The sequence below is a fragment of the Pocillopora verrucosa genome, chromosome 13, assembly GCF_036669915.1.
Source record: "Pocillopora verrucosa isolate sample1 chromosome 13, ASM3666991v2, whole genome shotgun sequence".
Lineage (NCBI taxonomy): Eukaryota > Metazoa > Cnidaria > Anthozoa > Scleractinia > Pocilloporidae > Pocillopora > Pocillopora verrucosa.
Window position 1 is genome coordinate 3,704,191 of NC_089324.1, and position 26,954 is coordinate 3,731,144.

Sequence of the window (26,954 nt, forward strand, 5' to 3'; positions counted from 1 at the left end):
ACAAAATTGAATTGAATTACTGTGAACTAAATATGAATCAGCAAGTCAAATGAAACTTGTAGTGTTCTGTTAGCCGGTTTAATTTTCCAGTTGGTCTCTGATCTGCGTGATTCGCGTGACAGTGCAACGAACACTCCAGTAGAATAGACGGCAAAGGTGTGTTCCTCTAGGCCTCTTTGATGGACAATGAAAAATATCGATCTACGATACAAGGGGCTAGAGTCCAAACTCCATAGAAAATATGTATTAAACTTGTTAAATGAACCACAACATTTGGCTAAAATAAAATAAAATAAAATAAAAGTATGCGAAAAATGTCTACCTCAGTTTTCCAATGCTAAGGTTAGAGTTCTTTGACGTGATTTGCTAACTTAACTGTGAAATCACGTGCGCCGCGCGTGAACACAAAAAGAATACAAAGCGGGGAGGGGAAGATAAAGATTGAAATTTAAAGATAAACAGTCCGTGTATAAGTTTTCACTAATTTCTCCTTTTTTTTTTTCAAACTGAGAAGAAACAGGGTCAAGATGAACAGCATAAAAGAAGCTATATCAGCTATCTTCATAGGTACAGTGGTCGCCGTGTTCCTTCGCAAAACTGGTCGCGTGTTGCAAGCCATCGAGGTTTACAAGGAATGTTTGATTATATTACACAGTCAGGCGAAGGCTATCGATCGTTCATTGGCAAACTTTACGTTCCGAGCCATCTACAAGGGAATAATCAGTGCTTACATTTATGTAAAGGATTACATGAGTGCAGAAAAATACCCGAGGGAACTCCTCCTATACCTGGATTCTAATGACACCACTGGAAAAGGATGGCTACATTTAAACCTGGCAGAAATACTTCAGGTACAAAGTAAATTAATGGAGGCCTGGAAATTTTACGAATCAGCAATCAACATCATGAAAACGATGGGAAACATACATGGCCAGGCACTGTGTTACACAAAGCTCGGAAAAATGTTCCAATCGCATAGTCGATACGACAAGGCCCGAGAATATCAAGAGAAAGCACTCGATATCACAAAAGAAATTGGTGACAGGGATGGAGAAGCAACAATCTCCGGAAACCTAGGATCTTTGTTCCAATCACTCGGTCAATATGACAAGGCCCGAGAATATACAGAGAAAGCACTCGCTATCAAAATAGAAATTGGTGACAGGTATGGAGAAGCATTAAACTACGGAAACCTAGGAGTTTTATTCCAATCACTCGGTCAATATGACAAGGCCCGAGAATATCAAGAGAAAGCACTCGCTATCAAAATAGAAATTGGTGACAGGGATGGAGAAGCATCAAGCTACGGAAACCTAGGAACTTTGTTCCGATCACTCGGTCAATATGACAAGGCCCGAGAATATCAAGAGAAAGCACTCGCTATCAAAATAGAAATTGGTGACAGGGATGGAGGAGCAACAATCTCCGGAAACCTAGGAACTTTGTTCCGATCACTCGGTCAATATGACAAGGCCCGAGAATATCAAGAGAAAGCACTCGCTATCAAAATAGAAATTGGTGACAGGGATGGAGAAGCAACAATCTCCGGAAACCTAGGAACTTTGTTCCAATCACTCGGTCAATATGACAAGGCCCGAGAATATCAAGAGAAAGCACTCGCTATCAAAATAGAAATTAGTGACAGGTATGGAGAAGCAACAATCTCCGGAAACCTAGGAACTTTGTTCCGATCACTCGGTCAATATGACAAGGCCCGAGAATATCAAGAGAAAGCACTCGCTATCAAAATAGAAATTGGTGACAGGGATGGAGAAGCAACAAGCTACGGAAACCTAGGAGCTTTGTTCCAATCACTCGGTCAATATGACAAGGCCCGAGAATATCAAGAGAAAGCACTCGCTATCAAAATAGAAATTGGTGACAGGGATGGAGAAGCAACAAGCTACGGAAACCTAGGAACTTTGTTCCAATCACTCGGTCAATATGACAAGGCCCGAGAATATCAAGAGAAAGCACTCGCTATCAAAATAGAAATTGGTGACAGGGATGGAGAAGCAACAAGCTACGGAAACCTAGGAGCTTTGTTCCAATCACTCGGTCAATATGACAAGGCCCGAGAATATCAAGAGAAAGCACTCGCTATCAAAATAGAAATTGGTGACAGGTATGGAGAAGCAACAAGCTACGGAAACCTAGGAGCTTTGTTCCAATCACTCGGTCAATATGTCAAGGCCCGAGAATATCAAGAGAAAGCACTCGCTATCAAAATAGAAATTGGTGACAGGGATGGAGAAGCAATTAGCTACGGAAACCTAGGAGCTTTGTTCCAATCACTCGGTCAATATGACAAGGCCCGAGAATATCAAGAGAAAGCACTCGCTATCAAAATAGAAATTGGTGACAGGGATGGAGAAGCAACAATCTCCGGAAACCTAGGAACTTTGTTCCAATCACTCGGTCAATATGACAAGGCCCGAGAATATACAGAGAAAGCACTCGCTATCAAAATAGAAATTGGTGACAGAGATGGAGAAGCAACAAGCTACGGAAACCTAGGAACTTTGTTCCAATCACTCGGTCAATATGACAAGGCCCGAGAATATCAAGAGAAAGCACTCGCTATCAAAATAGAAATTGGTGACAGGGATGGAGAAGCAACAAGCTACGGAAACCTAGGAGCTTTGTTCCAATCACTCGGTCAATATGTCAAGGCCCGAGAATATCAAGAGAAAGCACTCGCTATCAAAATAGAAATTAGTGACAGGTATGGAGAAGCAACAATCTCCGGAAACCTAGGAACTTTGTTCCGATCACTCGGTCAATATGACAAGGCCCGAGAATATCAAGAGAAAGCACTCGCTATCAAAATAGAAATTGGTGACAGGGATGGAGAAGCAACAAGCTACGGAAACCTAGGAGCTTTGTTCCAATCACTCGGTCAATATGACAAGGCCCGAGAATATCAAGAGAAAGCACTCGCTATCAAAATAGAAATTGGTGACAGGGATGGAGAAGCAACAAGCTACGGAAACCTAGGAACTTTGTTCCAATCACTCGGTCAATATGACAAGGCCCGAGAATATCAGGAGAAAGCACTCGCTATCAAAATAGAAATTGGTGACAGGGATGGAGAAGCAACAAGCTACGGAAACCTAGGAGCTTTGTTCCAATCACTCGGTCAATATGACAAGGCCCGAGAATATCAAGAGAAAGCACTCGCTATCAAAATAGAAATTGGTGACAGGGATGGAGAAGCAACAAGCTACGGAAACCTAGGAGCTTTGTTCCAATCACTCGGTCAATATGTCAAGGCCCGAGAATATCAAGAGAAAGCACTCGCTATCAAAATAGAAATTGGTGACAGGGATGGAGAAGCAATTAGCTACGGAAACCTAGGAGCTTTGTTCCAATCACTCGGTCAATATGACAAGGCCCGAGAATATCAAGAGAAAGCACTCGCTATCAAAATAGAAATTGGTGACAGGGATGGAGAAGCAACAATCTCCGGAAACCTAGGAACTTTGTTCCGATCACTCGGTCAATATGACAAGGCCCGAGAATATCAAGAGAAAGCACTCGCTATCAAAATAGAAATTGGTGACAGAGATGGAGAAGCAACAAGCTACGGAAACCTAGGAACTTTGTTCCAATCACTCGGTCAATATGACAAGGCCCGAGAATATCAAGAGAAAGCACTTGCTATCAAAAAAGATATTGGTGACAGGCATGGAGAAGCAACAAGCTATAGAAACCTTACATCTACGTTTCTCTCACTCGGCTTGAATGCAAAGGCTGACGACTATCTAAAGAAGGCAATGGAAGTTAGAAAGGGTATCGATGATAGAATTGGAGAAGCAGTAGACTACATACACCTTGGTTCAATTTCTCTGAAGCGTGGTGAATATGAAAAGGCTCAAGAATATTGCGAGAAAGCCCTCACAATTTTTATGGACATCGGTGATAGAGAAAAAATAGTAGCCAGCTACCAGAAGTTAGGATTGTGTTACCAATCTCTTGGTAAAAATGACATAGCCGAAGAATACGTTAAGCGAGCTCTCCTATTAAGTAGGGATATTGGACACAACTTGAACGAGTTTCGCGGCCTTTGTAATCTATCGCTGTTAATGGTGTCAAAAGGTCATCTGGAGGAAGCTTTTTTGTATCTTTTTCAAGTCATTCTAAAGTTCGAAACTTTGAGAGGTTTTCTTAAAGAAAACGATGAGTTGCAAATTTCTCTTCTAGAAGAGTACGGTACCTTTCCCTACGAGTTGTTAAGTAGGTTGCTTTCTTCCACTAAAAAGCCTGAAAACGCCCTTTACGTCGAGGAGCTGAGAAGGGCAAGAGGCCTGGCCGACTTGATGACAGCTCGGTACTCTGTTCAAGAGCAGATCTCAAGCGATCCACAGTCTTGGTGTGGCATTCAAGGGATCATCAGAAAAGAAGCAGACTGTGCATGCCTGTACATTTCGGTTGGTCAAAATGTGGTACGGTTTTGGATCATTAAAGCAACGGGAGCTATTCTTTTTTCAGAAAAGAAAGTGAACCTGGACCCAAACAAGGTGACCGGAATAGTCCCTGAGTTAGATGAGTTTTTTAAAGAACTGATGTCACTTCGCCGCAACAACCGATCAGGGCTGCATTACTGTGATACCGAAGATTTCAAAACAAGTCTTCACTTGTTTTACAACATAATCATTGCTCCCGTGGCCAGTTTACTGAAGCAGCCCGAGATCATAATTGTCCCTGATTCCTGTGTGTACCAAGTGCCATTTGCAGCCTTGGCTGACGAAGGAGGCAAGTATTTATCAGAGACATGCAGGATTCGGTTGGTTCCCTCTCTCACGACTCTAAAGCTTGTTCAAGACAGTCCTCCAGACTATCACAGTCAGACCGGGGCACTGGTAGTGGGTGACCCTGTGGTTGGAAAGGTGATTTACAAGGGAAGGTGCAGAAATATGATACCATTGCCGTGTGCAAGAAAGGAAGCAGAGATGATTGGAACACTTCTTGGCGTAAGGCCTTTGATAGGAGAGTCCGCTACAAAGCATTCTGTACTCCAAGCGATAAATTCAGTGAGCCTGATACACATTGCTGCGCATGGAGATCCCGAAAGAGGGGAGATTTCTCTTTCTCCTAGGCACCCTACCCTACTCCCACCTTTTCCTCGAGAAGAAGAGTATCTTTTGACGATGGCAGATATTTCAAAAACTCAGTTGCGAGCTAAACTGGTGGTGCTTAGTTGTTGTCACAGTGCTCGTGGACAGATTAGAACCGAGGGAGTTATTGGAATTGCCCGAGCGTTCTTGGGATCCGGAGCTCGTTCAGTGTTAGCGGCACGATGGGGGCTGGATCCCATAGCCACAGAGCAGTTCATGACTTGTTTCTACAAACATTTGTTCCGCGGTGAAAGCGCCAGTGAGTCACTCCACAAGGCCAGGAATTGGATGAGAAGTAACGGCTTTGACAAAGTTTCTCAATGGGCGCCATTTATGATCATGGGCGACAACGTGACATTTGATTTTGGAAATTGGCCGGTGCTTAACACACCTTAAGAGCCATGACTTTGATAAAACCTCTGTAGCAGAATGAACTAGATTTAGTAAAGCTCACAACTATTTAATAACAAGCCTGTAAAAAGAGGACGCCATCTGCGAAGGACAACTCGGATTGATACACAGAGGAAAGCATTTCTGTAAAAAGATTATTAGACATCTAAGTTTATTAATTTGAAACAAGAGAGCGTGTAGAGTATTTCTTTATATGAGTTCCGAAGTTAAAAAACTCCAATTAATTTTTTTAAGTCATAAGTTTAGTGAACAAGCCAAGCAAAGTGTGACAGTTTTTAGGTTTCGAACGCGGTTAGTTCTTCAAGGAAAGAAAACTTTAAATCCTTTTTCAAAGGTGATTAGTTAGTCAATTCAAGAGAATTTTAAACAAATGTATGACCTTGGAAAAGAATTGTTTTCTGAGCTTAAGTTTTTGGAAATTTCTTGCAAGGCTTTTGACAAAAATATTGTGGTTTAACATGCCAAAATAAATATATTTAAAGAAAAGAAAAAAGCAGATACTCTTAATCGTATAATAATGCAAACCTTTGTATTCTCAAAGATACTGCAGTAATTTTACCAATTTAACCCTTTAACCCCAAAGACTGACTAGCATCTAATTTCTCCTTACAGTTTCACTCCTGACTCAAATATTAAGGTCATGAGAATAATGGAAATGATGAGGGTTTACTTAACCCTTATATTAATATTAATTTTATATTAATATTATATAAATATTAAGGCCATGAGAATAATGGAAACGATGAGGGTTTAATTAACCCTTCGTACTCAACATCAGTATGCATATTCTCGCTCCTTGGTAGGCACACGCACGTCCTTTTGCGGTGAAAGAAGTTATGTAAACAAAATAGGCAAATCTAGACCGGATAAAAGCCCTGCAAAAACTTTTAACATTTTTTTGCAATATTTTGTAAGTTTGTCGCCTTCTCAGCCCGCTCTTTCGCTCGACTTTACTGACTGAGGGTCAGAGAGAATCAGAGAGAATCAGTCCATAAAATTTCCGTACCGTTTTTCCGATACAAGACTTTAAAGCCTGTCCGACCTCTTTTTCATTACCATAAACCGCAGCGCAGTCGATGTGTCTGTATCCAGCTTTTATCGCCATTTCTACGGTAGAGGTAACCTTATCTGGTTTGCTTTTCCATGTCCCAAGGCTAAGAGCGGGTAGCGAACCACCGTTGCTTAATTTGATGGTTTCCATGTGATTTTATGGCACAAACAAAAGCTCTCCCAGATGTTCTGCACATTAGTCAAGCAGCTTTGATGAGGACCAAAGAACAGAATAGGACCTCATTAATGTCCTGTAAATCTATCTAAGAGCTGTTTCTGTTTGGTATCATTCCTTAGGGTAAGGATAAGAACCTCATTACTCGAGCTTCTGTTACAACGCTCGAATCGTTTTCCTCCGAGGCGTTCCAAGTGTAGACGCGGAGAAACTAGTGATGAGAATTGCGAGCCTTTCCCACTGGGCGCTGCCGTCTGCCCAAATATCTGGGGGGTGATACAGAGGCCGAAATTTTTGCATAAGGACATTGATTATTCAACAAAATAAAATTATCTGGCCGGTTTTTTCTTCTTTTCACTGAGTCCTTGATCAAATTACACCCGTGTAGACCGTACAAACGAAGAGGAAATATGCAAAAGAAAATGGTTTTAAAGTCAACGACCGCTGGTGAATTAGTGGAAAATAGAAATTTTTTAAACTAATCACAAAAGAAGAATCAAGAAATTATAATTTTTATGATTAATTTGAGAATAGCTTGGGTTTATAAATATTTTTGAAGCACCTACAAGTGCCCTGATTGGTTATAAACCCATCTTTATTGCACGAGTAACCCATAGAAAATTAAAACATACTGTTGTTTTGTTTTAAGTTTAGTTTATAAAGCAGGAGACCTTAAATACTATCAGTTAACTGGCAAAATAACCCACTTGGGATGTTGGGAGAACAAGAGAAAAGTGAATGAATCATTGGCGTCTTGCACATGATTTATAACCTTTTCTTTTGTTACCTCAACATCCCATTAGTGGGTTGTTATGCTGGTAAACAGATAGAAATTGCAGATAATTGCTTAAGTATTATTGTGAAAGGTGTTATTGAAAGTGCTGTTTTTTATTGATAATATAAATTTAATCATTTTCGCAAGATGTAAGATTTAGGCTAATCAATTGAGACGTTTCGACTGCTAATTACTTCGTTAGGTGAGGAAGCTGAAAGGTTATGTGTCACTATTTGTAACACCATAATTTGATGTTATTGGCGGGTTATGGTGCGCTGTCATCGGTGCATTTTGATCCTCATTATTATTCTGAGTTTTGGATATCATTCCCTTATAGCTTTGCCTTTTTACCGATTGGCTATCATGCTTTTTGATAGTAAGGCATCAGTGCTTCAGGAATTTCAATTCCATTATCTTTATTGATGTTAATAAGATTAATGCATAAGTGGCTTGCTTGTTTAACCCTTCATGTGTAACAGGGAGAGTCATGATCAATATACCTAACTTAGTCCTAAAGAGGAACATGCCTTGTTCCATTGACGTGTTCTGAAACAGCCATATTCTGAAAGCAAGCAAGCTGTAGCATGAAAGTGCAGTAGATAGCGGTAACTACCCTTGAAACAATGAGGACCATGTGTTCAATATTTTTCCTTTTTTCGCCTTCGCAGGAATTTAACTGCAATGGAACAGTTTTTAAAAACCCAGAATATGGAGAGGTGATACAGCCACAAGGTGACCAGCGTCAGAGTATCAGTGATTTTCTGAAACAGCTGAAACTGGCCAAACCAGACCAGATACACATGCATGGTTTCTAAAACTTACTCCTTAGCATTGGGGTTTGCATGTATATAAGTTTACTCTTATTACCAAGTAAGATCTAGAAAACAACCACCAAAGTGAAGGCTGATTCAGATCTAACTAAGAACACTGTTTTTGTGGTAAACTTTAGTACTAATTATGTTTACCTTAAAATCAGAACTCTTTTTTGAAGATTTATGTCTAGCTATGTTGAGTTGATGGTTTCAGTTCTTTAGTGGCTTCTATTCATGTGTTCACGACAGCCACGGACATAGTTTTAACGCTAGCCAGTAACTTGGAAAACATAAGCAATAAAAAAGAAACATTTCTTAGCATTGGTTTGTTTATTTTTTGTTAATGTGAACAATTGGTTGAGAATTATATCTCTTGTCAATGTAAACCTTCAACTCTCATACATTGTAAATGACCAAGACAAAATTTCTCCTAACAATATCAATACAATATCAAGCAGACAAGTGATGAGAATAAAGAAAAATTTCAATTAGGTATTATTAGTTGATCAAATACAAAATTCTCTGAACTAAAATAATAAGAATTGTATAACAGACAGTAAGGAGAATTACTACTGAGATATTGGGGGCCTGAAAGGATAAATGTATTATTTCCTACCCAGTTTTTAATAAATTCGTTTTATTTGAGTGTACACCATGTCACCATCTTTTCATCCAGCGGATAGAAACAACAGAAAATATAAACATACTTTAATTTAATTGTTAGTGAGGAAAACTTCTTCAGTCTACTTTTCTCCGTATAATTCCTCTGGTACTGACAAGGAGAATTTGCTTAACAATCAAAGGTTGTTAAGTTGGTGATCAGTTGCCATATTCTCATTATCTTAAAGAATGACTCGGTAGTATTATTGTGAGGATAAATTAAAAACTGGTCACTCCAGGGGTTCATTAAGGTTAAAAACACAAATATCTACATGAAAAACTATTAAATACCTATAAATTCCCTTGTCATGAAAACCTAGCAATCCCATCAGATTTCTGAAAGAATCGAATCGTCCAAACGCATCGATCTGAGGCTCGGCACCTTCACCTGCTTCCTCTAGCACGCCCCAGGCTTGTCACCGCTCACTCGAAAAGGACCCGGAGGCTGAGAGAAGATCCTAACGAATTACTGCAAGACAATTAACATGAGAACAAACAAATTAATTTACTTCCTTGCTTCTTCTCCAGTTGTCCTTGGAGCGAGTTCATTCGTTTTCCTCACTCGGCGCATAAGCTTACAGGTTGTCCATTAATCCATATTTGACGGTGGAGATATTTCCATGTTCATGTTGGGTAGTTTCTCACAGTTTCCACGTCAAGTGAGTTGTCAGTGAAAAGGCGCTCGGTGCATACAATGGAATAACGCTCCACAAATGAAACATTGTCCTGTGCTTGGTCTAATAGAAATCCTACGTAAATCGGCTGACGACGAGCGGACAAAATTAATAGGTATTTGATAATACTTCAAAAACTCATTAATAATTCATAAGCCCATTAACCTATCAAATGGTAGATAATACATCACGTGCAGTGACTTTATATCGATAAACCTCATCCTTATTAGTATGCGGTTTTTTTTATCAGATATAAAGACACTGCACGTGACTTATGAATGTTAATTAATTATCAACACAGAAACTGACACAACAAATGGTGGGAACATATTTAATGTTCTTTCAACAAATTTCACACAGTAACTTTACTTTTGCACCAAATTAATAGTACAGTTGTGAAATACACATCTGGAAAAATTCTCTATTCCATTAGTACAGTAATCTGGTAAAGGCATATTAGACAATACATCATCTGAAACTTCGAATTCAAGATCAGTTGTGACATTTGATTTTCTTGCATACCAATTTAATCCCTAATGTTTTTCTCGTATGCTAATTTATAACGTTCACAAAAGCATAATTGTTATGAACTCTCTTGACACACGCTTTTCCAAGAATGTTTTTGAAGCCGTTCAAAAAACTCGCAGCACGTGTTTTATCGGGTCAAAAACCCGAAAAAACACTCCTGCTCGTTTTTTAAACATTACTTAAAGGACCTTTTCCACTGACGCTTATGTTTGTCCGTTCAGCAGGCCTGGGAAAGAGAGTGACTACGGAACCGACAGTCGAACACAAATAGACAATCACACTTTATTGGCTGCTTGATGTGACTGACGTATGACGCGTGTTGGAAAAAACTCAAAGGACGAAAAGAGATGGTTAAAATTATTTTCAAAGCAGGGTACTGAAGGCTACTGATTGTGGTAAGTACTGTCTATGAAAACAACTGATTTGCTTCCATTATTTTGCCTTAACATAGACTAAAAAATCGCCGATTTTAGTTTCCCAGTTTGTCTCTGATTTGCGTGATTCGCGTGACAGTGTAACGAACACCCCAGTAAAACAGACGGCAAAGGTGTGTTCCTCTTTGATGGATAATGTAAAAAGTCCATCTACGAAAAAAGGCTTGAGTCCAAACTCCGTAGAAAAGATGTATCAAACTTGTTAAATGAACCATGACATTTAGCTAAAATAAAAACTCCGAAACTTCTTAAAAGTCAAAACAAAGAGTTAAAAAATTGCGCGAACGAAAGCTAAAAAACAATCAACTAAACTCCGTTAAAACAAGCAATAAAAGTTTGCTAAAAATGTCCACGTCAGTTTTCCAATGTCAACGTTAGAGTTCTTGGACCTGATTTGCGAATTGTGAAATCACTTGCACCGCGCGTGAATACAAAAAGATTACAAGGCGGGGAGAGGAAGATAAAAATTGCAATTTGCAACTAAAGAGATTTTCTACCAACAATCTGTGTATAACTTTTCCCTAATTTCTCTTTTTTTTTTCAAACTGAGAACAAACAGGGTCAAGATGGACAGCATAGAAGAAGCTTTATTGGCTATCTTCATAGGTATAGTGGTCGCCGAATTCCTTCGAAAAACTAGTCGAGTGTTGCAGGCCATCGAGGTGTTCAAGGAATGTTTGATTAAATTACACAGTCAGGTGCTGGCTATCGATGGTTCATTGGCAAACACTATGTTCAGTGCCTTCTACATGAAAATAACCTTTGCTTATGTTTATATAAAGGATTACACAAGTACAGAAAAGACTGTAATGACACCGCTGAAAAAGGATGGCTACATTTATTCCTGGAAGCAATACTTCAGGTACAAAGTAAGTTCATGAAGGCCTGGAAATTTTACGAATCAGCAATCAAAATACCACGAAAACGATAGGAAACACAAAAGGCCAGGCACAATGTTACAAAAGCCTCGGAACAACGTTGCAATCGCATAGTCAATATGACAAGGCCTGAGAATATCTGGAGAAAGCACTCGCTATCGATACAGGAATTGGCAACAGGGATGGAGAAGCAACAAGCTACGGAAACTTAAGAACTTTGTTCCACTCACTCAGTCAATATGACAAGGCCCGAGAATATCAGGAGAAAGCACTCGCCATCAGAATAGAAATTGGTGACAGGGATGGAGAAGCAACAAGCTACGGAAACCTAGGAACTTTGTTCCAATCACTCGGTCATCATGACAAGGCCTTAGAATATCAGGAGAAAGCACTCGCTATTAAAATAGAAATTGGCAACAGAGATGGAGAAGCAAAATGCTACGGAAACATAGGAACTTTCTTCCAATGCCTTGGCCAATATAGCGAAACTGAAGAGTGTATGGAGAAAGCACTGCGTATCCAAAAATTGGCGATAAAAGAGGAGAGGCAAGTAATTATGGAAACCCACATGTTTGTTTCTCTCGCTCGGCAAGTATGTAAAGGCTGACGACTATCTAAAGAAGGCAATAGCAGTTAGAGAGGGTATCGGAGATAGAAGGAGAGAAGCGGCAGACTACAGACATTTTGGTAAAATTTCTTGTCAGCGTGGTGAATATGACAAGGCTCAAGAATATTACGAGAGAGCCCTCACAATTCACATGGAAATCGGCGAGAGAGAAGGAGTAGTAGTAATCTATGTCGATTTAGGATTGTGTTTTACATCGCTTGGTAAAAATGACATAGCCGAAGAGTACTTTAAGCAGGCTCTCCTATTAAGTAGGGATATTGGACAACACTTGCACGAGTTTTACTCTCTTTGTTATCTATCGGTGTTTAAGGTGTCACAATGTAATCTTGAAGAGGCTTCTTCGTATCTTTTTCAAGGCATCCAAAAGTTCGACACTTTGAGAGGTTTTCTTAAAGAAAACGATCAGTTTCAAATATCTCTTTTAGAAGAGCACGGCACCTTTCCCTACATGTTCTTCAGTTGGTTGCTTTCTTCCACTGGTAAGCCGCAAGACGCCCTTTATGTCGAAGAACTGAAAAGGGCAAGAGGCCTGGCCGACCTGATGGCAGCTCGGTACTCTGTTCAAGAGCAGATCTCGAGCGATAGACAATCTTGGTGCGGTATTCAAGGGATCATCGCAAAAGAAGCAGACTGTGCATGCCTGTACATTTCGGTTGTTCAAAATAGGGTACGGTTTTGGATCATTAAAGCAACCGGAGCTATTCATTTTTCAGAAAAGGAAGCGAGCCTGGACAAAAAACAAGGTGACTGGAATAGTCCCTGAGTTAGACGACTTCTTTAAAGAAGCCTTTCGCAGCCACGCCATTTTACCCGTACAGAGTTGCGAAGATCGATCTTTAGATGACACCGAACTGATGTCACTTCACTACGACAACCGCTCAGTGCTGCGTGACTACGATGCCGAAGATTTCAAAACAAGTCTTCGCTTGTGTTACAAAATAATCATCGCTCCTGTGGCCAGTTTACTGAAGCAGCCCGAGATCATAATTGTCCCTGATTCCTGTGTGAACCAAGTGCCATTTGCTGCCTTAGCTGACGAAGGAGTCAAGTATTTATCAGAGACATGCAGGATTCGGCTAGTTCCCTCTCTCACGACTCTCAAGCTTATTCAAGACAGTCCTCCAGACTATCACAGTGAGACCGGGACACTGATAGTGGGTGACCCTCTGGTTGGAAAGGTGATTTACAAGGAGAGATGCCGAGATATGACACCATTGCCATGTGCAAGAAAGGAAGCAGAGATGATTGGAACACTTCTTGGCGTAACGCCTTTGATAGGAGATTCCGCGACAAAGCATTCTGTACTCCAAGCGATAAATTCAGTTAGCCTGATACACATTGCTGCCCATGATGATGCCGAAAGAGGGGAGATTACTCTTTCTCCTAGGCACCCTACCCTACTCCCACCTTTTCCTTAAGAAAAAGATTATCTTTTGACGATGGCAGATATTTCAAAGACTCGGTTGCGAGCTAAACTAGTGGTGCTTAGTCGTTGTCACAGTGCTCGTAGACAGATTAGAACCGAAGGAGTAATTGGACTTGCCCGAGCGTTCATAAGATCCGGAGCTCGTTCAGTGTTGGCGGCACGATGGGCCTGGTTGACACAGCCACAGAGCAGTTTATGAATTGTTTCTACAAACATTTGTTCCGCGGTGAAAGCGCCAGTGAATCTCCCCACAAGGCCAGGAAGTGGATGAGAAATAACGGCTTTGACAAAGTTTCTCAATGGCCACCATTTATGATCATGGGCGACAACGTGACATTTGATTTTGGAAATTGGCCGGTGCCTAACGCACCTTAAGAGCCATGACTTTGATAAAACCTCTATAGCAGAATGAACTAGATTTAGTAAAGCTCAGAACTATTTAATTACAAGCCTATAAAAAGAGGACGCCATCTGCGAAGGACAACTTGAATCGATACACAGAGGAAAGCATTTCTGTAAAATGCTTATCAGACATCCAAGTTTATTAATTTGAAACAAGACAGCGTGTAGCGTATCTCTTTATAAGAGTTCCGATGAGTTAGCTTAGTTAAATATTTTTTTCTGGTGGTCACCCAACTTTGTGAACGGTGTATATATTTTTCAGTAACCAGCTGCCGCTTGCTGAGAAGAGAGCTAATCTGACTAAGTTTGTGAACGAGGTTATTCGTCAGTAGTTTTGAGAAACTGTAGTGCGTCGTCGGCGGGAAAGTGGGTCGAAATGAAACACTTCGGTGGTTATCTGAAGCTGTGTACGCTGCAGCGAATATTTGAAAGCCGAGTCATTTCGAACATGAAACGGATCAGTATGAAGAGGTTCCCTTGACTGACGATTGTGTTACGTCTGTTTTTCGATTAAATAAAGGGATTAAGTTTCTAAAGAAAATGTGGTGCTACGTCGATGGGAGAGTATGACAACTGAAGGTAACTCATCAACTGAGCTGATAACATGAATTGGCCACTGTGAAGAGTTTCAAAGCTAGCGTTACGAGCGTTAGCCCTTCGTCAGAGAGAATTACGAATGTTTGCAACTTCTCCATGAAAAACGTCACGGAAAATAAAGGTTCACTTGAGTTCCCTTTCAAAGGCATTAGTGAAACACTCGGGTACTTGAAAAACTAGAGTTAAAATCACGTGGTACATCACAGAGATGTGTGGCACCATATCAGCTATCAATTGAATGGTTTAAGTCACAAGTCAGAGTTAAATTTTAAAGGACCCCAAGTCAAGCATGATAAAGAGAGCCTCATGAAAATATTGCTAAGTAGCTTTCATTTGAAAGGTCACTCTTGGAATGTTAGCCTGCAGAGCAGGCGTAATTTTGGCAAGCGAGTGCTCAGTGCTCTTCGAGTCTTACAGCAGAAGGCTGGGACGAGAGGGGTGAATAGGGAAACGGATCGGCGGATTTGGAGATTATCTTTCTACGCATTTTGGATTCAGAGCGAAATGTTAACCGTTTGCGGTTTTAATCAATATTTTGCGACCTAATTTTGGATTGTGCTTGTGATAAAAAGTTCGGAACTTGGATCTCTGCCATCGTTAGAAATGTTTCATTTTGTTCTTGTGTATGTGCGCCAACGCAGTTTTTTTTTGTCACGGACAAGACTCGTCGAATGTCACGCTATAAGGAAACAGTAATGGCGCTGTATGGTCAGGAAGCTGTGGCATGAAGCCAGTGTACTGCCGCCACCTACCCTCCAAAAGAAAATCAGGAAGTGGCCCCTTCCCAATTTTCTTTTGGAGGGTAGAGGGCGACTGTACATAGGATAGTGACATGTTACCAGCGGAACATTTTTGTCTTCGCGCTTTTATCAGCTTGGATTGTATAACAATTACATTACTGGGTCGTGCGTGGTACTATTTTAAGCTTTTTTACTTTTCAAACAAACCAGCGGACAGCACTCTGCGAACGGTTATTGTAAGACTTCTTTTACTCTCCGAAGCGTTTCGTCTAACTGTCGTAAACTTCTTCAGAGAGTTTTACTGGTGAACATTAAAGGCCCGTATTTATCAGCCATAGTTGGCAGTTATTACGTGAAGAACGTTTTAAGCTGAAAGTGAGAAAAAGATTTGGGAGCCACGGTTTTTAATCTTTTTGTCACCTTGCCTTAAAACTTTTCTACAACTTCTCTAGTTCCTGTTCGTAAATCCGGCCAGGCCTTTGTAGTGTTTGACCCACGCAATGGCCGCTAACCATGGCATATAAATACCGGCGTGTAGTGTTTAAACGAAAAAATCCTTGAAGAAGTCCACGACAACTAGACGAAACACGTTGGAGAATGAAACAAGGTTTACAACGACTGTACTACAACTCTTTGACAGCAGAATAAACAGTCCCACATGAAAGGGCTTCTCCGTAGCTTTCATTTGAATGGTCAAAAAGCAAGGTGACAGACAAACACAGCGACAGCAGAACTTTAAAAAGTAAAAGTAGAGTTGTGTGAAATAATTTACAAACTAAACGAGGAGTCGGATTCGTTCCTATCTCTAGTTATCTTTGATGTTAGCTCTTTCCTTCAAGGAAAAACGCACAGCACCGACATCAAAAACAAACGCAATACATTCACAAGAGCACATAGATAGCAACCGGCGGAAAACTGTCCGAACAAACGAATGAAGTATTTTACATGGATGCATTTGAGAAGATAAATTATTTCACATCCTAATAAATGACATAACAGAAACGACAGAACTTTGTACTTACAATTATTCTCCGAGATTTGAAATGTTAATAACGCCTAAATACAAGCTAAGACTATTGGGGATTTTGCGACTGACCTCTCCACTAGATTGCCGTACCTTGCTGAGGTCTTAAGTTTGTTTGAGGATTCACGTTAAAGTTCCCAGCGGTTTTATCTACCAATCCTTGAGGATTTCTTCCCTGTTGCTAGAATAAGTTCTGCAATTGATTCCATTTTTTCTTTTTCTTTTTGCTGCGGCCGAGTTTATGTTGGAAAGAGCCCATCCCATGCTCCACATCGACGCTTATGCGCTGTTGATAACCGAATGTCTGCATCATGGTCTGTGATTTCGAAGCCTGTTTCTGAGTAACTTCAACAGAATCCGACACGCGTGAACTTGAATGAGTTCCTTCTCCTTTATCAGGAGTTGAATCCGCTTGGGTATCCACGTCTTCTCCGAATTCCAAAGCACTGAAGTCACCAGTTTTTGACGGAGGGGTAGCACTCGAAGAGTCTTGCGGCATCTCAGTGTCTTCACTACAGGTAGAGAATCCCTGAGAAACGGGCGGAGTTCTGGATTCAGATCGATAGAGGGGCTTGGGGGAGTCCTGTAAACTATTCATGATGGCATCTAATTTTCCTGGAGAACTGATGTTCTCAATAGGAGTCCTACAGAAATACAATCATAGATCAGATCAGAGATTCAAAGACCATTAATAGAGTAACTTTTAATTGAGTTTCCAAAGTAATCTGGGTTTGTACTGGTTTTACTCTACTCTGCTCCATGATTGGTCCGAAAAAACTCGCGTCACTCTCTCGACCAATCAGATGCAAAACTAAAATCAATCAGACTTGGTCGCCCGCATTTTCCTGCTTTTTGGGCGGTTTGCTTCTTTTTACTCCGAGTTCTCATTGGCTCTTCAGGGTATTTTCCATTCTTCTTTCCATAATAAGTACTTTGGTTTTGTTTTAAGGCACTCACTCGAAAAACGCTCTATCAATGGTAACCCTTAATTTCCAAGCCCAGACGGTATAAAAATTCATCTTCTGAACGTAGAAATTCTTCAAACTTGTTCTTTTTTTCAATCACTTATTCAATTTGTTGTCTCACCTTGCATGATCACCGTCACCACTTCCTGAAAAACAACATCAAATTAATCACTTTTTAACAATCAGTTTTTCCAAATTGTGATGATCCTCATGGGAAGTTAAGTTCTTTCTTTCTCCCGCCCCCGTGAAACAACAAATAAAATCTGAAAAAAACTTTGTCACACACATGTTTTACACAAAATTCACCCTCTGATGAAAATGCGTAACTATATCAGGGTTCCATGGTCAAAAAACTGATCAATCAAGCAATAAACACGATCATGTAAAATAGAATTTACCTACCTGCTGGGCTAGCTGCGACTAACAACTCGGCAACACGGTCTTGCTTGGCCTGAACAAAGAGAATCAGACGATCATGCAATTGAATGTCAAACAAACAACAACAACATTTAAGACCATCTACCAAATTGCAAAAGTTAAAAGCAGCAAAATGGAATGCGATACCAACACTCTGGCTAACTAAGAATAGACTCTCTTTTTTTTCAACAAGAGAGTTTCACCCTCTCCTTTTGCATCAACGATCGGCTTAAAAAAAAAAAGCTAAAACGAAGACAAAATACAAAATAAATAAATAAAAACGGAGAGGAAAAATGCCCACTGTTTCGAGTGTCGCTTTAATAATACTTACTGGAGTTGCAGTTTTCTTCGGTATTCGGTAAACTTCCTACAAACAAAAAGAAGGCAAAAGATGCCCCAGTTTTAGCGCGTTAGACTCTGGCTCAAGGGGTCTGAAGTAAAGCTCTAGTTGTTGAGTCGAGTTCGCACGAGTTAAAAACAACCACACCAGCTAGTAACTCACGGTGTTTTAAAAACGTATAACCTTTCTGGTAAAACTCAAAACAGAATAGAAAACTCAAAACAGAATAGAAAATTCAAAACAGAATAGAAAACTCAAAACAGAATAGAAAATTCAAAACAGAATAGAAAATCAACAGGATACCTGTACTTGAATAAGCTTTGTGTTTGAAAATTCTCTCGGTTTCCTTTTCCCTCTCTTCGTTTCCTTGTACAAATTTCTATGAACGTTCCAATTTTTTCTCGCTTATTTTGCGAGATTTATTGTTTTCGTGTTTTCCATTGACTTTTGCGCGGGAAATTGGCGTACAGCCGACAATAATTGATCTCTTGCGCATGCCCAACGTTTGACCGCCGTGTTGTTGTGTTCCAAGCCGAGACACCTTTTTTACTCCCACAATGCCTCTCTCCCTCCAGGGGTACTGGCAAGCTAGTGGGTAAGATTTGAAATAATGCGAATAGATAAGTTGTGATAGATCAGTGAACGTACCCCTAGTTGCTTGACGCACAAGAACGCAGGCATAACCACAAGCAGATGTGGTCTCTTAGCCTGTAGGACTGTAACACCCCACAACAAAAAATGTATACATCAGCAAAACAGTTCACATTGTATAAAACTATATATGAGATAAATATATAATCATTGGCAAAAAACCCTAACTCCATAAATACTCTTCAGGAATACCATTCCACAGTTTTGCCCTTGTGACTTCCCCCTTCAGTCTCTCTTCAAAATTTCTGACAAACCAAACATCATTTTACATGTACACTGTGCATGTTGATAGTTGAAACACTAACTTGATAGTTGGAACCCTTTTAAACATGACTGGTCTGTGGTGTGCTATAAAAACAAAACAAAAAACAATCAAACAAACTTGTAGACAAAGAGCACAAATTTTTTAAGCAATTGAAAAACCACATTTATATGCTACAGAATGTTATGATTGTAACTCTTCATCTGTATACAGCTGTTTTCAAGAAAGGTTGTTGGAAAAAGGACAAAATTACACAAACAAACTTGTTGGTCATCTGGGGTTTGGTGATCAATGAATTTTAATAAGTCAAATAAATAAATAAATAAATCAAACCCACCATGCCTCTTCCTTACAGGGATGCTTTCTCAGATTTACTGCTGTAAAATCCTGAGGTCTAGTGACAGTGACCTGGAAACTACCCGCAATACTTTTTGTGGTTATCTTGTACTCTTAAATGCTATTTTCCAACAACTTTGCCTGTTTATACAAACTTTTATTTAATCCATACATGGATATTTTAAGCAAGTCCATACACAAAGAATAAAAATCCACACATGCTACTCTATGCCAAGTTTTTTCATTTGAATAAAAGCTCTTGTTTTCAGCAAGATTTAATTCTGCCAACCTTCTTTGAGAGGGATTCTACAAGAGACACATGGAACTGGTTATCAAATACCTGTAGGATTTTCAGAAGCATTATCCTCTGTTCCATAGTCTTTGCCCGCACCATCAATCTGGACAGCCTCAATGCCTGGTTACTGTGTACCAACCCTCTGTGATCACCTGGAAGTTTCTCAACCTCATCTTCCGACTTAAAACAAAATTAGAGAATAATGTCTTTTGGTGAAAAAATTGATTGTAACAACAGCTTTGTGAAACAAAAAAAAGTGCCACAAAGTTCAGTTGCAAATTCATATCATAGACATCAACTTGCAATCTGGTAGGTGAAATAATATGGAATTTCATCAATCATCACGCTAGATCATGTTTTCTAAAACTGCCTGAAATTTGACAAAAGTTGTGACCCATTTTTAAGCCCATTTTTAAAGGAAATTCCCCTTCACTTCCAAGTGGTTATTTACTAATAGAACTCTGTATCTCATAACAGAAAACATACATGCAAATGAGCAATCTCATCTGGGACAAGCTGAAGAACAAAATTCATTTCATCAAATTCATTTGACAAATTCCTTGTTTGCTTTTTACGTCTCCTCCTTGGTGAGCTTGTGATAGGTGGGGTTGCTTACATAGAGAAAGAAAAGAAAAGCATGAATTACACCTAAATTGTGTGACCTTATACCTCTACAGTCTAGCATCAGTATGCAGATTCTCTGTACTGTTCTCTATACATTTCATAAGGTGCTGACAAGGAGAGTTTGTTTAAAAGATCTGATTGTTAATTCTCCCCTCTAGCTGCTACACATTTCCTTGTAAATTAGTTACAAGAATTTGATGTTAGATCGAGATAAAAACTTAAACCTGATCAGTTTGAGTATTCTCATTATTGGTTTATTGGATAGTGTATGAATATTAAAGGGAGAAGTTATATTTCAATACTTCTGGGAGTTAACGGGTTAATGTGTGACTCAGGGGGGATATCACAGGGAGAAAGTAAATCCTGGTCACTCTCAGGGTTGTAATTAAAAATCTTTTTGCATACTTATTCTTTCCACTGTGTTCTTCAGAGGTGTTTGCTTGTCTCCTCCAATAAATCCACGACAATTTGGTGCTTCACATTATGGCAAATCTGAGCAACTTTCCTGATTAATGACAAAAATTATAACTTATTATGAATTTTTTGTAAGCCTCTTCTCCCAAGTTGAGAAGGGATCATCTTTCTGTGTGACTGCTGTAAAGTTCCTTAAATTTTAAAATCTCTCAGTTTAGTGTCACCTACAGACATGAAGCTTTTACAGTATAGCATGTACATTGTCCACCTACCTGTAATGCTGCAGTTTATAATCAAACATGAGCTCTGCACCAGCTGGGATAGGTCTCTGAGTAAAAAATCCAATCCTCAACAAGCCATGGACAGTCCACTATGAGAAGCAAAAGAACAAAACCCACTCAGTTCCGATCTTAACCCTTTACACCCGAACATCAGTATGCACACTCTCCATACTGCTCTCTAAACAATTCCTAAGGGGCTGACAAGGAGAATTTGTTAAGCAATCAAGAACTTCTTCAGTTACTGATCATGACCTTTATTCTCATGACCTACAGGTTTGATTCAGGGATAATATTGTGAGGAGAAATTGGATGCTAGTCACTCTTAAGGGTTAAAGGATTTAAGTACAGCTGTAGATGTATTTTCTTTCAGTTTCCTGTCAATCAATTTACTATAGATTACCCCTGGAAAAAGAAGTGAAAAGCTGGCATTATTGATCATAATATAAACTGGTAAAATGGACTGAACAATTTATTAAACTACCTTTTGAGTTTCACGGTTTGAGTCACAGCTGTGATGGTTGATAAACTGAGACAAGTTCCCCTTGTAGGTGGCATCAATTAGCTGAACAAAGAAGGAATTTTAAAGAAGCTATAACTCATTAAGTAACAAAACCATGAACTATTAATAGTGATTAGTCCACCTACATGTACTGTATTACGTATAATATTTAAAAAGATGGGTTCTTATTGGAAGGACTGGGCACTGAATTGAGGGGGGTGCTAATATTACTCTCCCGTACTGATTGCCTTATGGTTGAGGCAATAGAAACAGGTTTTCCTCGTGTCCCTGTTATTTAGGAAAGTGAGGAAGGAGGGGGGAGGTGCTTCTTTTAAGATGGGTGCTTAAAGCCTGAGGGATGGACATCTGTTTGGGAGAGGGTGCTTATCAGAGCTTAGGCTCTGATTCAAGGAATAAGCATATATCAAAATTTAATTTCCCACAATGGATGATTTCAACATCATTTACTCAAGCTCAATGCTAGGTGTAAGTCACATATAAATCTAGTAAACAACTGGGCTGGCTATGGAGTTCCTTGTAACTCAGTTGATAAAGAATTTGAAAATAATAACAGGCTGGAGATCATAACATTGAACTGACAGGAGTACATGCCATTTAAATATGTTCTTTGTCCACACAGTTGACAATTGAATTACAGTTAACCCTGTAACTCTCAAGATCTGATTGTTAATTCTCCCCTGTAGCTGCTTCACATCTCCTTGTAAATTGGTTATGGGAACTTGGTGCTAGATCAAGATAGCAGCTTGTCCCTGATAAGTTTGAGTATTCTCATTACCTGTTTGCTGAATTACGTGTGAATATAATAGGGAGAAGTTTCTTGTCAATCACTTCTGAGAGTTAAAGGATTAAGCAGGATTTTAGATACGAATCACAGAAGGCAGCAAGGAGGAGGGACTAAGGAGAGAAGGGATACCTCCTGACAAGTGCACAACCACTTGAAGGGATCTAGGGGTACACCAACCCTCCTCCCACCCCTCCCTCCATAAAAATGCTAAAACTTAGGTCTCAGAGAATGCATTTGTGCACTTTGAAGTAATAATCAGGTTATTTCAGTGAAACTAATCATTGTCATTTCATTCAGCAAAAGGAGCAAAATCATATGAAGTGGCCTACTAGGTTAACAGACCACCAGCCCTTCTTGAAATCCTGCTCACTTTTACTAAGATGTCATAACTGTTCGGTATAGTGATCTACTGATCAATTCTGGGTTTGAAAAGCCTTAAAATGACCAAAGAATTTATCAGCACTCATAACAGCAGTGCTGTTATTGTCTCTACTTAGGAAAAGGTTAAGATTTCCCCTCCTTACCTCATCAGCTCTCAATGTCATGAATTAGTAGTGTCTTCTGTTTTCTCTATCATAACGCTCTGCTCTTTCCTGGAAATCTTTATAGTTCATGACTTCTCCACAGTACTCCATACCAAACTGATCCCTGGACAACAGTTACAATTTTTAATTGAGTGACAAAAGTATTGGGGATTGTTTTTGTTTTTTGCTGTACTCTGCTCTGTGATTGCATGGTCCAAAAAAAAAAAAAGGAAGGTGAAAACACAAAATTACTGACCTGCAAAATTAAGTACCAATAAGGCATTTCTTTCCTGAAGATAACAGTAAAAAATATAAACTTACAATTCCAGATCTTCAAGAGTTCTCGATTCCCAGCCTTTCTTCTCTGTTTTAAACACTTCAACTTTCACTTTACAGCCCTGCAAAAAGTGCTGTACATGTACATAAATTTGAAATCCTCTCATGGCTGATATCAGCATATAAGAATCATCTCTCATGAAAGCATATTTAACTCCCAGAAGTGATTAAGATGAAACTTCTCCCTGTAATATCCATATATCATCCAGCAACAGGTAAGGAGAAAACTCAAACTTATCAGGTAGAACTTGTTAAATTGATCGAACACCAAATTCTCATCACTACTTTAAAATGAAATGTGTAGCAGCTAGAGGAGAAAATGAACAATCAGATCTTGGGAGTTAAAGGGTTAAAATACCCATTATCTTTGTTAAAGAGGCAGTTGCTTCAACAGCTAACCCTTACCATTTCAGTAACATTGATCTTAATGTTGCAATGATAGTTTCACTAACCTGTTTCACATCTCTCCACAAACACTTCTGCTGTTACTATTTGGAGATCAACGTGATCGGCGATGACGATGTGAGAAGGAAGACTTTTGGCAAAATTAACCAACAAGAGAGGAAAAGATACCAACCATTCTATCATCAACAATCTGTTAAGACAGTCCTTGCCACAACCACTAGAACATGATCATCTGTTAAAAAATATTGCTATATGTTCAACGAAAAAAATCATGTTTCCATATCCATCTGTTCAGTAAAAAATTGGATCAATGTCAGTATCTGATCAACTGAGCACCTACCCTTCCCCTAACCCAACATTAATCCTAACTTGTTATCAGATGACTGTGGTTGAATTAGGGGAGGAGTAGGTGTGCAGTTGTTCAGATACTGACATTGATCCAGGAGACCACAGACGATGTTGAAATGTGGTATAAGAACAAAAAAAATAGCACACAAGGCACAGCTGAGTGTGTCACTGATGTTTGTACCTCAATATAAATGTGGAATTTATTTGAAGAATCTATTTGTTTTATACCATAAAAAGGCATAGGGCAGGTCATGCTCAGCTTATCTCAAAAAATATGATTAAGAAGACCTCAACAGTGGGTTGCTAAGTTCACGTACTGTAAAATGCACATAACCATATTCAGCATATAGTGAAGTCTGTGTCACAGCCATTATCTGACCAGGATCTAAGGTACAATCGCACTGCATTCTGGGCACTTCCTTATTGACTTTCTTCTTTCTGAAACATGAAATGAAAAACATGTTGCCCTGGTAACAGTAACAAGTTGTTTGAAGGGTAGAAAACTCAACTATTTTACACTATGAAATAGTTAAACACTGCTAATAGTAATTAAACATAAAACCCACCTGTTAAATAAGTACTCATTCTAGTCAATATGCTCATAGTAAGGTGGTTGACATTCTTCAGCTGAAGAAATGATGTGCTCCTCAGACACCTGGAAAAGTAACAGCATTCATAGGTATTTTCAGGTACTTTCAATGTTAACAGTGGAAAATTTCAGGAAGACCCATGCATGGACTTCAAGATATACTGTAACTATCTAATGCTTCACACAACAAGTGGAGTGACAGATAAACAATATACAAATGGATTTCAGGATGCCATGCCTCTTCACAATGATCTGTTTCCTGTTTGAAATGACTCAGCCTTCAAATATTCACTGCAGTGTACACAGTTTAAGAAAACCACCAAAGTGTTTCACTTTGACCAACTTTCCCGCTGATGATGCTCTACAGTTTCTCAAAACTACCGATGAATAACCTTGCTCACAATCTTGGTCAGATTAGTTCTCTTCCCAACAGCGTAACGATTTTGTAAACTTTGCCCCATTTACTAGAGTTACAATTCCAATGAACTAGACTGAATCAAACTGTTTTGTTCCACTCTCATATTCACCCATTTACAACGGGTGTAAAGAGCTACTCTGCATAACTTGTAAGAAATCACTCTCTTATACTATATTCTCTACATTGTGATTGGTTGTTGCTAAGTACTGATTGAAAAGGTTATTCAAGGTTACGTCAATCATGCAAACCAATCAATGTAAAAAAATCACGAAAGGTGGTGCTTCTAGCTCTTGACATAATGTTCACACTCATCATCTAACATGTGTCATGCACGAATCATTAAGTCTCTGACAACAAGCAGTGTAATGATCAGCAGCAGCAGCTGGTTACTGAAAAATATATACAGCATTCAAAAAGTTGGGTGACCACCAGAAAAAAAAATTGGAGTGAGACCAACTATAATGAGACAAAGTCGGGCGATTTTACTCAATGCTCAATTTAAGAGACATTTTCTCCCACAGAGTTTCCACTGAAACTATTATCTACCTTGACTCTGAATGAGCCAGAAGCTTATCCATAGAAAACAAAGAACACAAAAGAAGTGGGCTGTCTAAAAAGACCTATTTCAGGTTTATGCAATTTTTGACAATTTCAAGTTAAAATTTCCCTTTCTTGTGCCTTTCAGTTATTTATACAATTTATATGCACAAGATGTGTAGCTCAAGTTTGCTAAAACTTTAGGTTAACTGATTTTGTTGTTATCGAAGTACCCCACTGTGTAGGTGAATCTTGGATACATAACAAATTGATGAATTGGCTCATTACAATGCACTTATATGATGACTTAAGTTTCCAACTCAGATCTGTATGAATCAATGGAGGACATCACTCATTGTCTACCTTTTAAAGTTATGGGAACTTGCTATTCTGAAAAATACCAGAAAGCATTACAGGCAGCCTATGAGTATCACTATGAACATAATAAACACATCTTTGCTAATGTTAAGGCTGAACCTGACAAACCCTATAACAAAAATGCAATTGCAGTATACATAATGTCTTCCTCAGACTATGAGAAAGTTGGCTATTTACCCACTGAACTAACAAGATTTGTACATCCTCAACCAAAGGATCCAAAGCTTGAGGTGACAGTGAGGCAAATCAGGTTTTGTACCACATTTCATATAAATGGTTTTTACTTAACAATTGAAATTTCCACAACTGATCTATGGGAGAAGGCATGCAGTGATTAAAGCCAGCCGTAGAGTAATCCTAACCCTAAGTAAAGAGTGAATCCTGCAAAATGGCAAAATTAAGGAGTTCTATTTAATTTGTGCAAGTAATTTCAATGAGAGAGATATCTGTTTCATGTAAAATTTCACTTGCATCACAGACATGGCACTGTCTGGTCTAGGATTGCACAAACATGGAATTTTTTTTTTTTTTTTTTTTTTTTTTGTTTTTGTACGTGTAACTTCTCGTTTATTACTTTTGTAACTCAGTTGAATGCCAATAAAATTAATTAAAAAAAAAAAAAAAAAAAAAAAATAACCTTCTGGCCCTCTTATTGCCCTGATTTGTTATGGCCTTGGCTATATAAATATACCGCTGCACAAATAAGATATTTCTGAGAAAGTTGAAGTTAATAAAAAAACATTGATGAATCTTGTGTCCCAAAGTGATGTATAACCACAAGCAGCCCAAGCTCCAGCTGTGAGATGATCAACTTGCAAAATAAGAGTCATGGCCAAATTACAAGATTTTGTATGGGAATATTTCCAACCGCTGTTAGGAATAAAAAGTACGGTCAAATTCTCAATAAAAATACCTCACCTTACTTCCACAGTGTATCGCTTGCTGTCTGACCACTTACTATGTTGAAAAGAACCCATTTTGGTCCAACGCAGAATCCAAGCACATATACTGTAGTTTCATTTCAATTCACTTCAAACTTAACCTTCCCCGAAAACCAGAAAAACTGAAAACCAGCTTGGCAACCCTTCCTCCTTTATAAACTGAGCCTCGCCGGGGATCACACCGTAACTTGGCACCCGTGGTTCTAAGACAATTTCTTCATGCGAAGTGACGACTAGATTTCTGAGCCAAAAGACAAT

The 26,954-nt window shown here is 39.2% G+C and overlaps 3 protein-coding genes and 1 pseudogene across 3 annotated transcripts; 2 read left to right on the plus strand and 2 right to left on the minus strand.

Annotated features, from left to right (window-relative positions):
• Window positions 1–527: 527 nt before the first annotated feature.
• Window positions 528–5,791, plus strand: LOC131789571 (tetratricopeptide repeat protein 28-like). Its single transcript, XM_066160580.1, has 4 exons — window positions 528–872; window positions 993–2,672; window positions 2,793–3,438; window positions 4,015–5,791. The coding sequence occupies exons 1-4, from the start codon at window positions 528–530 to the stop codon at window positions 5,511–5,513; spliced, it is 4,170 nt and encodes a 1,389-aa protein (XP_066016677.1). The 3' UTR covers window positions 5,514–5,791.
• Window positions 5,792–9,347: 3,556 nt separating this feature from the next.
• On the minus strand, window positions 9,348–26,954 carry LOC136277668 (uncharacterized). Its single transcript, XM_066160053.1, has 10 exons — window positions 26,674–26,954; window positions 24,400–24,488; window positions 24,151–24,271; window positions 23,533–23,717; window positions 23,066–23,142; window positions 22,745–22,868; window positions 21,398–21,478; window positions 20,908–21,005; window positions 20,627–20,726; window positions 9,348–9,469 (listed from the first exon to the last, which is right to left on the minus strand). The coding sequence occupies exons 6-9, from the start codon at window positions 22,763–22,765 to the stop codon at window positions 20,648–20,650; spliced, it is 279 nt and encodes a 92-aa protein (XP_066016150.1). The 5' UTR covers window positions 22,766–22,868; window positions 23,066–23,142; window positions 23,533–23,717; window positions 24,151–24,271; window positions 24,400–24,488; window positions 26,674–26,954; the 3' UTR covers window positions 9,348–9,469; window positions 20,627–20,647.
• On the plus strand, window positions 11,203–13,943 carry LOC136277839 (tetratricopeptide repeat protein 28-like; annotated as a pseudogene).
• LOC136277840 (histone-lysine N-methyltransferase SETD2-like) lies at window positions 15,158–20,131 on the minus strand. The gene is made up of 8 exons (XM_066160581.1): window positions 20,084–20,131; window positions 19,643–19,777; window positions 19,010–19,052; window positions 18,357–18,457; window positions 18,045–18,080; window positions 17,699–17,747; window positions 17,418–17,442; window positions 15,158–16,975 (listed from the first exon to the last, which is right to left on the minus strand). The coding sequence occupies exons 1-8, from the start codon at window positions 20,129–20,131 to the stop codon at window positions 16,513–16,515; spliced, it is 900 nt and encodes a 299-aa protein (XP_066016678.1). The 3' UTR covers window positions 15,158–16,512.